Raw genomic sequence first — 17,583 nt, 5'->3', positions numbered from 1 at the left:
TATCGATGCCCCTCACGATCTGAGGAAATTCGATAAGTTCACCCCTGAGCCTCTGACGCTCTCGGGAAAACAGTCCCAACCTATTCAGTCTCTTCCTATAGCCCAAACCCTCCAATCCTGGCAATTACCTTGAAAATCTTTTCTGAACCCTTTCAAGTTTCACAGCACTTTTCCTACGGCAGGGAGACCAGAATTGAACGGGGTATTTCAAAATTGGCCTAACCAATGTCCTGCACAGCCACAACATGACCTCCCAACTCCTATACTCAATGTACTGACCAATAAAGGCAGGTGCAACAAACAACTTCCTCACTATCCCGTGTACCTGGGACTGCAAAAATCTAGGTCATTGTTGCTCAACTCAGATGCTGACTCTGCACATCATTCAGAAGATGACAACTCAGATATGAATTGCTGAGACACTAGCCACAATTCGTCTGCTGCCAGGGTCGGTGAAAAAATAATTTAGGTATCAGGTTCGCGGATAGTGAATTCAAACATAAATCCTGCTGCAAAAGGCTCAGATGAGCACTTTGATGAGCAGTCTACAGAGAAAAGATAATGCACATGTACACCCGAAAACTAATGCAATGAAAATGGGAGCTGGAATTTGTAGTAAAGCAGCTTTCGTTCTGGGTGTTGAAGCTTGAGCTATAACTAGAGTAACTAAGGATCATCTGCAATGGTAAGAACTTAGTGTCCAGGAAAATGGCACTATTGTCTTTTAGCCATAATACACCAAGGGAGTGAAACTATGGAACCTGTCAGGACATGTGCTGTCCACAGAACGCACATCGTAAATCATGAGGATTAAAAATGTTATGAAGGCACCTCAGGGTGGAGCATATTGTATGGAGAAAAATAATCTATAAAACATTTTTTGTAATTTTCAACTTGAAATGTTTTGCTAATGGGCTGTATACCTTACATATGAAGTATTTTGAAACTATTAAGACTATTGCCATCATATTGCAAAGAACATAGTGTGTGGATATAAGTTGAAATTTATTGCAATTTCAGTTATATTCGAGTCAAAATGTTTCTGATGTTAGTTTTTATTAAATTATGCACAGAGCATACTTTTTGGGAAAACTTATAGTAATGTTTGTGAATGTGGTTACCCTGCAGTTTAAGATTGTTGTTTCCTGAACAAATTTGAGTCTATTGAAAAGTGTGGGATTTACAAATCTAGCAGCTGCCCAACATCTCCCTCGCACCCTGAGATGCTAACTAACATACCATATAAAACAAGGCATAAAAAAAGCTCATGTTAGATGCCATGAACTGAAAATTGCAGAAAGTTTAGATTATAGAATTTGCAGGATGAAATTAATAAGGAAATTAGGAAAATAACAAGGCCACAAAAAGATATTGGCAAGCAATTAAGGAAAGGTTAGATATATAAAGATTGATAAGAAAACTAAGGAAATGGTTAAGACAATAAGAGTTCAAAAGGTAATGTGTATTTGGAGATGTGAATATGATTCTTGATGAACATCATTCATCTATTTTCATAAAAAAATGAAGTAATCTTTGCAGTTAAGGAGATGTGCAAAACATTGGATGGAATATAAATAATGAAAGCAAAATATTAAGATATCTAGTATATATTAAAGTGGATAAATAACCAGGCCTGGATGAAATGTAAATAAAAACCCGAAAGAACTGTGAATGCTGTAAATCAGGAACAAGAACACAATTTGCTGGAAAGGATCAGCAGTTCTGAGGAAGGGTCACCAGACCTGAATAATTATTTCTGACCTTTTCTTCACAGATGCTGCCAGACTTGCTGAGCTTTTCAGGCAACTTCTTTTTTTGTTCTTGGATGAAATGTATCCTGGGTTATGAAGGGAAAGAAGGGGGGAAATAACGGAGCCTTTGACCATTGTTTTCCAATCCTCTCAGTCTATGGATGTGGCGTCAGAAGATTGCTAAAGTTGTAGTGTTGCTTAAAAGGAGAGAATGGCATAGCACAGGTAATTTCAGACCATTCACTCTCACCTTAGTTGTTGCAAAATTATTGGGAAGTATTCTGATGCACAATACAATTTAGAAAGGAATGGAAGGCTAAGTCCTATCTGATGAACTCAAGAAAAGTTTTTTGACAAAGCATACAGGAGAGCCGATGTATGTAGAATCTTTGATGTACTTTATGTGGATTTTAACAAAATTACATACAAAACTATGGAAAATTTATTGTAAATTAAATGCCCATGGGATCCAAGGGAACGTGTTAATTTGGATGTTCTCAGTGTCAGGAAGTAAAGTGTCATGGTTGACAAGCTAGAAGGCTTCCAGTGTAGTTTCACAGAACTCAGTTCCATTCACCCCCATGGTATCAAAATACAACTGAAGGCACAGCAAACTGAAAAGACCATGGGAACTGATAACAATCTGTTTTGAAGTCTTGCGATCCAGAACTAGCTGTACTCCTAGCCAATCTATTCCAATACAACCACAACACTGGCAACTACCTGACAATATAAAAAAATTGCACAGGTATGGCCTGGACATAAGCAGACAAATCCAACCAAGCCAATTACTACAGAAGGCGCCAAGCGCTTGTAAATTTATACCATCAGCCAAGTTATTAATTTGAAAGTAGTTGATGAGTCCTTTAAAAATTGCTAGTGTGGACCTTTAGATTGCTGGATAATGCTCAGTTGTGTGAGGCAATGAGATAGAGACCTAGCTTCAGGCTTGTTCTCCAGATGATGCTGCTGATCTCAAATCAGCTTTGTTTACTAATTGATGTCATAATCTGCTCGCTGTGTATAACCACAGAATTTGTACTGTGTGCACGCTAATGCCCTGACCGATGTGACGTCTCACATAGTTTGTCCCAGAACGTGCATGCACATTGAGAATGCTGTTCTGGAGGACTAAGGCACCACAAATCAAAAAAAAATGCAAAAAAATTCCAGTGTCTCATCGCATAATTTCTAAAGCTACTTCACCCAGTTCAAGACAAGGCAACAATATTAGTTTTCTTTGTAATGCATTCACCTTCTGAATGAATTTTAAAATGGACAAAAGCATTGTCTTTAAATTAGCTGGGAAAGTGATGTGAGTTTTATGTGCTCACTGTCATTAGTTTGTAAATAGCTAGGAATTTGTAGTGAGAAGCAGATGGCCCACGAGTTGTAAGTCACAAATTGTTGAATGATTTGTAACACTTTGCCTTCAGCATCCCCTATATGGGAGCTGACTATTAACCTCCCGAGGAATTTCAAAGAAATTACTACATTTGATCTATTAAAATGAATTAAACATGAACAATGTTAGTTCTGCTAACTGCATAACACAGACCCTCTTAATGGTAAGACTTATGTTTCTGATGTGCTGGTGAAGCTCTCTCGCTCAAAAAATGAACAACTGAAATTGTAGAGACAGATTCCTGGCAGGAGCACATCATGCCTAAAGATATTTAAAAATGAAAAATGAAGACTTGAAATTTAAAACAAAATCTTACTTTATTTTCTGCCTCGATTAATTACTTCTTTTCTTCTTCTTAGTTTCCCTTTCTGCTTTTAATTTCACCCAGATTGACTGAATTTCCTTCTCCGCCATGCCTTTGTTTCTCTATTCTTACATCTCATTGGTCAGGGAGAAAAACTTTTGACTTTATCATTCATCAAGACCCCAGGGGCACTATCGATTTCAGCATATGATTTTCAGTTGCATCTCCAGCAATATGCAGCAAAATGGTTCTGAGCTGAAGATAAGGAAAATAATCCCACAAATGGGGCATGCCAGATATAGACCTACTTCTCCGAATTCTAGACAACTAAAGTCTCATGCATAAGTCTAGGTAAATACAAGTAAGGCATTGACAGCTGAAACGTGAACTTCAGCAAAAAAATCCTAATCTTTAATTAAATTTATAAAATGCAACTTATTTACACCATCATTACAGCAAGCACTTTTCCAAAAGTGAGACAAATACAGGCATTTTTAGACAGTTTTGACCTCAATGATTCAACAGAAGTTCTTGTAGCTTTTTTACCTATAAGCTATGTCTTCTCAGAAAGGTATAATTAAGATCATAAGACCATAAGACATAGGAGTGGAAGCAAGGCCATTTGGCCCATCAAGTCCACTCCGCCATTTAAATCATGGCTGATGGGCATTTGTAATGTTGTAGGATGCAATATCAAACAATTTTGCTGCTTGAGTGATTCTTTTTTTGCTTGAAACATAGTCTTACATTAAACATGTACTGTGCCATTGTAGGTATTTAATTTTGATCAGATTGCACAGGCCATAGAACTAATTGTGTTTGCAATAAAACAAAGTTATGATGCAAAATATTAACAGACATTAAGTATATATTTGATAGATGAATATTTCAAGGAAAGCTCATCATTGGTTAATTTCCTTAAAACTATTTTCTGAATCTAAATATAAATGGTCAATTTTAACTATTAGAGTTATAGAGTCATGGAGCACAGAAACAGGGCCTTTTGCTCCAACTTGTCCGTGCTGTCCGGTTTTCCTAAACTGAACTAATCCCAGTTGCCTGCGTTGGCCAATGTCCCTCTATAACTTCCTTATCTGTGTACGTGGCCAAATGTCATTTAAATTTTTTAACTGTACCTGAATCCAACACTTCCTCAGGCAGTTCATTCCACATATGAACCACGGTCTATGTGAAAATGTTGCCCCTCAGGTCCCTTTTAAATGTTTCTCCTCTCACATTATAATATGCCTTCTAGTTTTGAAATCCCCTTCCTAAAGAAAAGACCTTTGCTATTCACCTTATTTACGCCCCTCATCATTTTATAAACCTCTATAAGGTCACCCCTCAAGCTCCTACGCTTCAGCGAAAAATGTCCCAGCCTACCCAGCTCTCCCTGTGTTTGAGATTCAGCAAGTTTCCAAACAAATGTGCCTATTAAGTTGCAACTAGAATTCAAAGTTAGATCCAGAATTAGGTTAACATGGTGTGAAGCCAGATGAACACAGCAGGCCAAGCAGCATCAGAGAAGGAGGAAAGCTTGCCATTTCGGGTCGGGACCCTTTTTTTTCTGAAGAAGGGTTCCGACCCAAAACGTCGCGCTTTCCTGCTCTTCTGATGCTGCTTGGCCTGCTGTGTTCATCCAGCTTCACACCGTGTTATCTCAGATTCTCCAGCATCGGCAGTTCCTACTATATCCAGAATTAGGTTGTTAGTTTTAAAGGTACCTACTCCTATTTTCATCAATCCTTTAATTAGTAATTTAAATAAAGTTATTAATCAAATCCAAATTCATAGACGCCAGGGAAATTTCCACTTTTATCATCTGCCTTTTGTAAAACACACCAGATTTTCATTCTACATATTTTGATGTCATAAAAATTATATGGGTTCTACAACAGACATGGGACCTACATTGTCGGATTATTGCCCTGGCTGCATTTGCTTTGGTTAAGAAAACAAAAGGAAGATACCTGCAATTAATGCTAAATATTTAATTAAATATTAATGAGACAATCCATTTAAAAATGGATATTTACTTTGACAAAAATGTAAGAGTTGTGTCTATGCCTAGTTTTAACATATTCATGACATAATTAAGTTCACATCATGGTTGCAATTGACTTAACTTACAAGATGTAGCAGATGACTCCTATGCTCCACATATCTGTTGCATACCCAATTGGTTCATAGTTGATAACTTCAGGAGCCACAAATTCAGGTGTACCAAATAGAACCTTTAGTGATGTTGCACTTTCTAGAAGAAACAACAAAAAAAATCAAGTTATGCTCCAATCCTCCTGCTGCTGAAACAATTGAGGTCAGCAAATTAGTACTCATGGCAAAAGTGTACTGGTTAATTTGCATCCTTAACAAAAGATTTCAGTTTGCTATCCAGATTGAGCGTTTGCTGAAGGAGTTGCTCCATTGCGTGAAGAAGGGCTAAGATTAAAGGAAGGGGAAAAACACAAAAGGCAATGAGAGAAATGAGGTCTCACTTTGGAGAACAAATGGGAAGGTGAAGCACTCATGGAGCAATTTATCAATTCATAAGCGAGGGAGCAAAAAGGAAATCTGTCAGAAAGCCTACCAAATATCAACAAAATTACGTTTAGAGCATTTTTTAACTGCTGTCTGCCTATTTCTTATACAATTAATGAACTGAATATTAATGTGGGGAGCACCTTGGTTTTCCCTTGAATCCCAAGTCCCATCTGATGTGTTTTTCAGGTGGAATTGTTAATTAAGCACACAGAAATTCCACCCAAAAAATCCAGATTTGCATTTATATCATATCTCACATGACATGGGAATATTGCAAAGCCCTTGGTTCAGTGAAGCATTTTTGAGTCACTATTGGAAAGTAGGAAATGTGGTTCAGCAAATTCCTGGAAACAGCTATTAGACAACAAACTGTTCACCGGTTGCTGAGTTATTTTATTTGTTCATGAGTTGCGGGCATCACTGCCTACGCAAGCATTTGCTGACCATATTTAATTGCCCTTTAAAGGCAGTGAAGAGTCAATCACATTGCTGTGGATCTGCAGTTGTATACACACCAGAGTAAGTGTGGCAGATTTTCTTTCCCAAAGGACATGACTGATCAGTCGGGTTTTTGACAAGTGCTGTTGGTTTCAGAGTTACAAATACTGAGGGCAGCTTTCTATTCAAGATTTTAACAATTGAATTTAAATCCAAGTGAAATTGGTTCAGTGATAACTATAGGCTAGAACACCAAAATATAATTCCCCCGTTCTTTCTAATAGTGTGCTAGAATGTAGTGCATTCGCTTGAGAGGTAAGAGGAAAGGCTGCCATTATCAGTGCTGCACCATAACTGACATTAGCAGGAATTATATTGCAGATTGAACGCAGTTTAATCAGTCATCCTTGGAATGTGCTAATGAGGCCTTCAGGACCCATTTGAGAAGAGTTACAAGCTGTGATTAAAATCCTGCCCATTCCTGTAGGTGCAACTCCCTTTTGATGGTCAGTTGTAAACACACAAAATTCTGTTGCTCCCTCCCCCAGTTACTCTAAGGTGCTGGTATGGAGCAGGCCTGAACCCCTTGGCAGTGACAATGAAGGTCAACATCATCTGCCATTGGGCACTTTAGCTGGAAACTGACCCACTCCTCTTCTGGTAATGACTCACTTCAGCTGATGCTGCTACAGACAGGAATAAGCAACAGGTTGCTTAACAGGCACAGCTTGGGCTGTCACCTGGTCAGAGAAGCCAAGTTACAATTTTTAAATACAAATGGGCATGATGTGTACTGTACATGCTCTATCCATGTGTAAAAGCAATAACCGACAGAAGTCATTCCAACATTGTTTTGACAGAATTCTTGTAATGGCAGGAGTGCAGGTCCTCGTGGGCCATAAAACACACTGCTGCCCCCTACAAGCCTTTGGTTCATTATATCCTTCCCTTTTTTACTTTCGTTTAATGTCTCAAGTTTCCCCAGGAGACATGGATTTGTCATTTTAATTTACATAAATGCAAGAATTTTGTTTGTTTTGCTACTAAAATTTTGGGATAAGTTCGCCTTTGTTAATTGTGAGAGACAAGGAGGAGGATGGGCAGGGAACATAGGAAGACGCAGGACAGAGGAGAACGGGAGAAGGCCCAGGGGAAGTAATCCCAGCTAAGGACCAGAAGCAGGGGAAGAAAGAGCCTAAGGCATTAGGGCACATTCTTTCTAGTTATCTGAAAACTAAACTACAATCACTGAAAGCTTACTGTGTATAAAGCTACCATAAACCACCTTGACTAACAAGGCTTTTCAGCCACATGGAATCAGTGGGGTGACTTAATTCATACAAAAAAAAATCACATGACAATACAGAATATAACAAAGTTATCAAGTGGTATTCTAGTGAAGTCATTACCTAATCTTCTGGCAAGTCCAAAATCAATAAGTTTTATCCTTGCTCCTGTTTTGTTGACACACATGATGTTTTCTGGCTTTAAGTCCAGATGTACAATTCCCTGTTTGTGGATGAACTGCACACCTTCGTTAATTTGTAGCATGTATTTGATGCATTCTCTCTCGGTCAACTCAAAATCCTCATCGATTATTCTCTCAAACAGCTCCCCACCTGAAACTCTGAGAGACAGAAAATTATACTGGATAAATAATTGAAACAACAATGGGGAAAAGCACTGATATTTAACACATTTCCAATAAATAGATGAACATTTAATGTGTATGTTTAGACTTTTAGCTCTTGCATTTCTGGTCAAGCAGAATCCTGTTACATACAATATAAAAACTGAAAAAATGCATATGCTATGAATCAGGGACAAAAATAGAAGTTGCTGGAAAAGCTCAGCAGGTCTGGCAGCTTCTGTGAAGAAAAAAAATCAGAGTTAACATTTCAGGTCTGGTGACCCTTCCTCAGGACACAGACCCGAAACGTTAACTCTGGTCTTCTTCTTCACAGATGGCATCAGATCTGCTGAGCTTTTCCAGCAACTTTGTTTTTGTTCCTGTTATATCCATCCCCACTAAGGTTCTCAAATAATCTGTTTTGTTCCTATGTCCTGTGTTGGGATGGAAGATTTTCCATTGTCCTTTTCAATGTCTTACTTTTCTGTACTCCATCCAATGTGGTCACTCCTTCTGCCCATGATGATGCATGGTCATACAAGGATATCCCCATATGACATACCTGCTGCTGAGGTGCCTTCACTAAACAGAGGTGGGATTGAAAATTTCCTATTGGCCTCACACTGTCAGAAGGGGTAATAAACATGTCGGGGTAGGGACAATGTCTTTCACAGTGAAAAAAGTCACCCCGAGCTGCAGAAACGGCTACTGAAACTCTTCAGACCTACAAACTCCTCCCTCGGAACAGTTATGCATAACTGTGTTCCTACTAATTCTAAATCTAACTTAACCCTAATGCACTGTGGAACTGCCTGATACTCTGACACAAGCCATAATTTGTTACATATAATTGTTACATACAATTAAGGTCACCTGGACCTGGGTAAGTTGATCACAAGAAGAGTGATTTGAAAGTGAATAAATCATCAAGCTCTGATGAAAAATGTCTAAGGCAGCTAAGGGAACAAATAATGGAGTTTCTGACCATTGTTTTCCAATCCTCTTATTCTATACGCCTGGCACTGGAGGCTGGCTAAGACTGGACTATTATTTGAAAAAGAATGACACAAGAACCAAGTAATTGCTGGTCTAATAACTTGAGTATTTTGAGGAGATAACAAGGAAGGTCAGTGAGGTAGTACGTTTGACAATGTTTAAATAGATTTTAGCGGAGTACTTGATAAGGTCCCATTTACAGCTAGTCAGCAAGTTTAAAGCCCATAAGATCGAAGACAATGTGGCAAGTTAGATCTAAGTGTTGCCTGGGGGAGAGCAAAGGGTTATGGGTGCAGGGTGTTTTGGTAACAGGAATGCTGCCATTGAAAATTGAAAGAATGGCTAAATATACCCTGACTAAACTTGTGAAGTGCTGTCTTCCTCATGCTATGCCTTGGCTTCCTACTGAGCTGGGTGCTGCCAATTGTGGGATAACAAAGTGTGGAGCTGGATGAACACAGCAGACCAAGCAGCATCTTAGGAGCACAAAAGCTGACACTTTGGGCCCAGACCCTTCATCAGAAAAGGGGGATAGGGAGAGGGAGAGGGTTCTGAAATAAATAGAGAGAGAGGGGGAGGCGGATCAAAGGTGGATAGAGGAGAAGATAGGCGGAGAGGAGACAGACAGGTTAAAGGGGCAGAGATGGAGCCTGTAGCGTGTGTATAGGTGGGGAGGTAGGGAGGGGATAGGTCAGTCCTGGGAGGACGGACAGGTCAAGGGGGCGGGATGAGGTTAGGAGGTACGGAATGGAGGTGTGGCTTGAGTGTCAGAGGATGATGCGTTGTATCTGGAGGTGGAGTGACTCCACCAACCTCTGGATACAATGCATCATCCTCCGACACTTCCACCATCTACACTCCGACCCCACCACAAAAGACATTTTTCCATCCCCATCCTTGTCTGCCTTCCGGAAAGGCCACTCTCCGGGAATCCCTAGTCCGCTCCACACTCCCATCCAACCCCACCACACCCGGCAATTTCCCAGGCCCCAAGATGACTTTCCACATCAAGCAGATGTTCACCTGCACATCTGCCAATGTGGTATACTGCATCCTCTGTACCCGTTGTGGCCTCCTCTACATCAGGGAAACCAAGTGGAGGCTTGGGGACCGCTTTGCAGAACATCTACGCTCAGTTTGCAATAAACAACTGCACCTCCCAGTCGCAAACCATTTCAACTCCCCCTCCCATTCCTTAGACGACATGTCCATCCTGATCAGAAATAATGTGAACTGCAGATGCTGGAGAATCCAAGATAACAAAGTGTGAAGCTGGATGAACACGGCAGGCCAAGCAGCATCTCAGGAGCACAAAAGCTGACGTTTCGGGCCTAGACCCTTCATCCTGAGCCTCCTGCAGTGCCGTAACGATGCCACCTGAAGGTTGCAGGAACAGCAACGCAGTCTGCCTGGGAACCCCGCAGCCCAATGGTATCAATGTGGATTTCACAAGCTTCAAAATCTCCCCACCCCCCACTGCATCCCAAAACCAGCCCAGCTCATCCCCGCCTCCCTAACCTGTTCTTCCTCTCACCTATCCCCTCCTCCCACCTCAAGCCGCACTTCCAATTCTGACCTCCTAACCTCATCCCGCCCCCTTGACCTGTCCGTCCTCCCTGGACTGACCTATTTCCTCCCTACCTCCCCTACTTATACTCACCTCTGCAGGCTCCATCCCCGCTCCTTTAACTTGTCTGTCTCCTCTCCACCTATGTTCTCCTCTATCCACCTTCGATCCGCCTCTCACCCTCTCCCAATTTATTTCAGAACCCTCTCCCCCTCCCCCTTTTCTGATGAAGGGTCTAGGCCCGAAACGTCAGCTTTTGTGCTCCTGAGATGCTGTTTGGCCTGCTGTGTTCATCCAGCTCCACAGTTTGTTATCTTGGATTTGCCAGCATCTGCAGTTCCCATTATCTCTGTTGCCAATTGTGTACAACATTCTTCTCACAAAGCAGGTTCACTGGAGGTGTAAACAATGGTTCGTTCTGAAACAATGTGGCCATTAGCATCTGGCTGGGCAATTCCAAGCCTGTTTGGTTTCGACGGGAAGTTGATTGTCCAAGGCCGGGTAACATGAATACTGTCTGTTCCAGCTCTGCAGTGTGCAAATGCAGAGTCCGGATAGGTTTAAACCCGGCTTCTGCATTGTGCATTTTTATCCATGGTCATGAAAAAATTGTCAACATTTCTGTTACAATCCTGGAGGTCATGGGTCACCTTACTGCATTATTTCAATTGTTGGACCTATCTGTAGGGCTGCACGATTAAGCAGTTTGCAGATGCTGCAACAATAGACAATAAGATTGATGGTGAGAAAGAAAACTGTAGACTCCAAGATATCATTGGATAAGTCATATAGCCATAAAAAGTGGCAAAAACCTCTCTCTCTGGAGAGATGTGAGCCAATGCATTTATGAAGGGCAAACCAAGTAAAGGAATACAGTCTGCAGATTGCTCACCACTATTGTCTCAAGGACAATCAGGGATTGATAATAACCGCTGGTCTCTCCTGCAAGGCTTACATCCCATGAAAGAGTGGAAAAAATAAACAGGATTTTGATTAGTGTTGAGAACTGAGGGGCATTGGACTTTGTGCTGCATATTCTTGAGGGCAGTACAAAAGCCAGATAATGTATCAAGAAGGCATACAGCATATGTTAGTTTGTTTGCCGATGTCTTGAGTATAAGAGAAGGGACGTTCTGTTGGAATTGTATCAATATATAAAACACTAGGTAGTCAGTAACTTCAGTCTTGTGTCTAGTTCCGGTCTCTGCATCACAGGATGTGAGTTCACTTAACAACGTCCAAGAAGAGATTTACAATGGCATTGCAAGGAATGGTGACTTTTAACTATGAGGAAATATTTCATAAGCTCAAATTGTTTGCTTTGAAACAGAGGAAACCAAAGAACAATTGAGTTCAGCTGTACAAATATATGATATAAAGGACCAATTTCCCTTCAGAGATGTCAATAGGCATGGAGCATATACTTAAAGTTTTAAAAGGATTGAAGAAAAGCTGAAGGTTAATTGTTTTCAGCCAGTGGATGGTGATCATCAAGATCTGACTGCCTGAAAAGGTGGTAGAGACAGCAACCTTACAGCATTTAGATAGGCATATGTGATTTGTCACCTACTGGTATCCAGTCTTTCTTGGTCGGGGATCCTTCTGTCATTAGTCATTCTACATTTTTCAGGGGAGGAGATAGTATTGTTGTATTATGGCTGAACTGGTAATCCAGACACCCAGGTAATATTCTGGAGGCCTGAGTCAGAATCATTTCGGAGAATGTGAACACATTTGTAAAGTGATGGTGTGTTGGTGCACTCAACATAGTTGGGTGCAAGAGGAATTTTCTCATATTCCAACTGAAATTTAACAGTTCAAAATTTGATTACTAAGAAGAAATAAATCACAAGAGCTTCAGTGCAGAGGTTTAGTAGCGTCATTTAAAGAGATGAAGAGCCTAAGAGTTATATCTTCTCTACAAAATACTATCTTCTACGTTTCCAAAGAAAAATGAATATTTCTGTCCCTTTTGCCTCAATGGTATTATGAAAGCATAGCAGCCCACAAGCAGTTTTTTTTATTTATTCACAGGATGTGGATGATGGTGGCTAAAACATTCTTTATTGCTCATTCCTAATTGCCCAGGGGGTCATTAAGAATCAACTACGATAAGGAAGACTGAAGCTGAATTTGCCTCAGGCATCAGGCTGGTATGGACCAATTGTACAGATCAGCACAAGGCAAAGCATGAAAAAGGTAATTTGGTTAGATCACTTGTCAATTAGTTTAACATCTACAAGTCAACATTGCTATTGCATATTCCAAAAGGTTCTGCATTTAAAGAAAGTTAATTTAACTGCAATTCAGCAAGTGAAGCTTCATGCACTTTTTGTTCTATCATGGGTATTATAGTCTGATAGATAATAGTACTAGGAAATGGAACAAATTGCTTTGCAGTCGCTGCTGGTACTATGTCAAACATCCCTATATTTGATGTGGAATAACCCAAATACTTCTCAGAATTACTCTTCCACTATCCTGGCAGAATACATAAATACCATCCCCAGACGATCATTCCAGTTTGAAACTATGTGACTTCATCAGCTCACAGCATGGCTGCCAAATTAGTGCTAAAATTGGGATGGGCTCATATAAAACATGCATTCTGCTCCAGACCAGATTAGGAGCAGCCAAACATATTTTGTTCATGTCCCTTACCTTTTCATAAAACATTCACTTTAAATCAAATGTGAACCCAACTCCCAATGATGAAAAATGATGAGCAATCCATCTCTAGCCCCACATTTAAATGAGTGCTGTTTTTACTTTCAGCTCTTCCAAAATGTACATTTTTTGGAGGCTTGTCCTGGATTTGCATTTGCTTGGAAACTGAACATTTTTCCACTTGGTTCAGCCTGTGTTGGCATCAATGAGGTACAGAGCTACATTTGAAACTCTAAACCCTGATTTTACACTCCAAAGAGAAGGGAAGGCGAGGAACTAAATCATTAAAGTGGCTGTGGAGTTGCATGCATTCCCAACAATTCGAAGAGGGAATGCTTTGGGAGACCCTTCTTCCGAGGAAATACTTTAGAACAGGACCAAGTTACATTTGTATCGTTCCCTTAACAAAGTAAAAGAAAATCCCAAAGTGTTTACATTTCTAAAACTGTGCCCTGCTGATGCTGTAGGAACATCAGAACCATTTTAAGTTCAGGAACCGAGAGACTTGAATGAAGTCAAGATCACTGGTAAAAGTGCCAAGAAGCAGCAGAGTGATCCGAACAGGTCTGTTTGCATTATGTCGGTATTTCTCGTGGTTTGAGATCAGCACAAGTCCTTCTCAAGGCTCCTCAGGAGATCTTTGGGCTGCCTGAGCTCTGGATGTCCCTGTTCCCCCTAGCCCTGTCATCAAGTGTATCCTCTCATATTGATGCCACTTTAGCCAATCTCAGTTGGGGTATGCAGAGCACAATTTAACGAGACCGAGGCATGAGTTACAATAAAGTCATTATGGCTTAACCAAAATGGCAGCGGAATCCTGATTTCAGGCGTCCTGAACCGTAAACCCAGTACATACTATTTTCACTAGAATTACATTGTACTTCACACATCCATGATCTCCAGAGGCATCTGCACATGTAAACATAAAACTGCCCTCCAAGAGAAGCAATTTACATTGCTGGGATTGCTGAAACATAACTCTTAGGCTTTAGACAAAGTGAAAGAAAAGGTCCAAAGCTGCTGAAGTTGCTTGGAGGGTAAGATGACCTTTGGGAGAAGTCAGTTGCCAGTTTGGGTCATTAAAAATAGACATGAATGTGCATAAGTATTGGTGAGCCCCGTTGACCTGTCAAGTGATTAAAGCCCTCAGGCCCTTTAAAACAAATATTTCCAGCTTTCCGTTGGGGTAAAGAAGGATATTTTCTATTCAGAGATAGTGGGAACTGCCGACACTGGAGAAGCTGAGATAACAAGGTGTAGAGCTGAATGAACACAGCAGGCCAGGCAGCATTAGAGGAGCAGGCAAGCTGATGTTTTGGGTCTAGACTCCTCTTCAGGAAATTTTCTGATTTTCTGAAGAAGGGTCTAGACCCAAAATGTCAGTCTTTCTGCTCCTCTGATGCTGCCTGGCCTGATGTGTTCTCCAGCTCCACACCTTGTTATCGTAGTTTCTATTTAACTGTTTTTCAACTGAAACCTCACGATTATTGATAAATGTTTCCATAATCTATCACAATCATAGTGGGAGCCTATAAATTCACCGATAATTGTCAGCTTCAGATGGTTATAAAGGGGAGGTGACAGTCGAGATGTGTTATTACTAGACTACTACTCCAGAAGCCCAGTTAATGTTTTGGGGGGACCCAGGTTCGAATTCCACCATAGCAGATGATGCAATTGGAATTCAATAAAAATCTGGAATTAAGAGCCTAATGATGACCATGAGTCCACTGCCAAGTGTCAGGAAAAACCCTATGGAAAACTAATGTGTTAGGGAAGGAAACTGCCATCCTGACCTGCCCATCCTCCATGTGACTGTAGGCCCAGAACAGTGTGATTGATTCTTGACTGCCCCGTGGGCAATTAAGAATGGGCAATAAATGCTGGTCTAGCCAGTGATACCCTCATGCTGTGAATTAATAAAAAAAGTGATCTGTTGTCTCTGACACAAGGCTATGAAAACAAATTATTGTTTTAATAAAGGATAAGACTTGGAAGAAAATGTTTCTTCATAAGGGATTAAGTAAATATAAACAAATGAATTAGGAACAGCAGTCAGCCACTCAGCCCCTTGAGCATTTAATAAGATAATTGTTGATTTATTATTCCACATTCCCACTTACCCCAACAACCTTTCTGTGCCTTGCTTATTAACAATCTATCTGCCTCTGTCTGTACCTCTGCCTTAAAAAGGACACTGCTTTTTACCATCTCTTGAGTAAGAAAGATTGAAAAACTCTCAACCTTCTATGAGAAAAATATTCTCCTTCTCTCTCGTAAATGGGTGACTTCTTACTTTTAGACAGTGGACCCGAGTTCTCCACTAGTTCTAGTCCTATTGGATAAGAGAAAATATCCTGCCTCTTACTCTTCAAAAGTCCAACAGGTAAAAATCCAAGCCTGTACAATGCTACCATCATCTCCAACACCATTCATGACCTCATCACCTCAGGGGACCCCCCACCCACAGCCTCCAACCTTATTATTCCCCAACCCCGCACGGCCCATTTCTATCTCCTTCCCAAAATCCACAAACCTGCCTGCCCTGGTCGACCCATTGTCTCAGCCTCACAACTGCCCCACCGAACTCATCTCCACCTATCTTGCCTCCATTTTCTCCCCTTTGGTCCAGGAACTCCCTACCTACATCCGTGACACCACCCACGCCCTCCACCTCCTACAGAACTTCCAATTCCCTGACCCCCAACACCTCATTTTCACCATGGATGTCCAGTCCCTATACACCTGTATTCCGTATGCAGGTGGCCTCAAGGCCCTCTGCTTCTTCCTGTCCCACAGGCCCGACCAGTCCCCCTCCACCGACACCCTCATCCACCTAGCCGAACTCATCCTCACCCTCAACAACTTCTCTTTTGCTTCCTCCAACTTCCTACAGACAAAGGGGGTGGCCATGGGCGCCCGCATGGGCGCCAGCTATGCCTGCCTCTTTGTAGGTTACGTGGAACAGTCCCTCTTCCGCACCTACACAGGCCCCAAACCCCACCTCTTCCTCCGTTACATTGATGACTGTATTGGCACCGCCTTTTGCTCCCCAGAGGAGCTCAAACAGTTCATCCACTTCACCAACACCTTCCACCCCAACCTCAAGTTCACCTGGGCCATCTCTAACACATCCCTCACCTTCCTGGACCTCTCAGTCTCCATCTCAGGCAACCAGCTTGTAACTGATGTCCATTTCAAGCCCACTGACTCCCACAGCTACCTAGAATACACCTCCTCCCACCCACCCTCCTGCAAAAATTCCATCCCCTATTCCCAATTCCTCCACCTCCGCCGCATCTGCTCCCACGATGAGGCATTCCAGTCCCGCACATCCCAGATGTCCAAGTTCTTCAAGGACCGCAACTTTCCCCCCACAGTGGTTAAGAACGCCCTTGACCGTGTCTCCCGCATTTCCCGCAACACATCCCTCACAGCCCGCCCCCGCCACAACTGCCCAAAGAGGATCCCCCTCATTCTCACACACCACCCCACCAACCTCCAGATACAACACATCATCCTCCGACACTTCCGCCATCTACAATCCGACCCCACCACCCAATGCATTTTTCCATCCCCACCATTGTCTGCCTTCCGGAGAGACCACTCTCTCCATGACTCCCTTGTTCGCTCCACACTGCCCTCCAACCCTACCACACCCGACACCTTCCCTGCAACCGCAGGAAGTGCTACACTTGCCTCCACACCTCCTCCCTCACCCCCATCCCAGACCCCAAGATGACTTTCCATATTAAGCAGAGGCTCACCTGCACATCCGCCAATGTGGTATCCTGTATCCATTGTACCCGGTGTGGCTTCCTCTACATTGGGGAAACCAAGTGGAGGCTTGGGGACCGCTTTGCAGAACACCTCCGCTCGGTTTGCAATAAACAACTGCAAATCCCAGTCGCGTACCATTTTAACTCCCCCTCCCATTCTTCAGATGACATGTCCATCATGGGCCTCCTGCAGTGCCACAAGGATGCCACCCGAAGGTTGCAGGAACAGCAACTCATATTCTGCTTGGGAACCCTGCAGCCCAATGGTATCAATGTGAACTTCACCAGCTTCAAAATCTCCCCTTCCCCCACCACATCCCACAACCGGCCCAGTTCGTCCCCTTCCCCTACTGCATCACACAACCAGCCCAGCTCATCCCCTCCCCCCACTGCATCCCAAAACCAGTCCAACCTGTCTCTGCCTCCCTAACCTGTTCTTCCTCTCACCCATCCCTTCCTCCCATCTCAAGCCGCACCTCCATTTCCTACCTACTAACCTCATCCC

General features: G+C 42.1%; 1 protein-coding gene across 4 annotated transcripts in view; it reads right to left on the bottom strand.

The window, feature by feature from the left end:
- The window catches only part of LOC125454051 (myosin light chain kinase, smooth muscle-like), a 399,944-nt gene that overhangs the window by 33,098 nt on the left and 349,263 nt on the right, over positions 1-17,583 (bottom strand). For all 4 annotated transcript variants that reach the window (XM_059647275.1, XM_048534324.2, XM_048534323.2 and 1 more), the window contains 2 exons: positions 7,849-8,066; positions 5,591-5,714 (listed from right to left, as the gene is read on the bottom strand). In XM_059647275.1, the coding sequence (XP_059503258.1) occupies positions 5,591-5,714; positions 7,849-8,066 (342 nt within the window). The remainder of the gene's footprint in view (positions 1-5,590; positions 5,715-7,848; positions 8,067-17,583) is intronic.

The sequence above is a fragment of the Stegostoma tigrinum genome, chromosome 7, assembly GCF_030684315.1.
Source record: "Stegostoma tigrinum isolate sSteTig4 chromosome 7, sSteTig4.hap1, whole genome shotgun sequence".
In the NCBI taxonomy this organism is placed as follows: domain Eukaryota; kingdom Metazoa; phylum Chordata; class Chondrichthyes; order Orectolobiformes; family Stegostomatidae; genus Stegostoma; species Stegostoma tigrinum.
The sequence above is the reverse complement of the archived record's forward strand: the minus strand, read 5'-3'. Positions and strand labels throughout refer to the sequence as shown.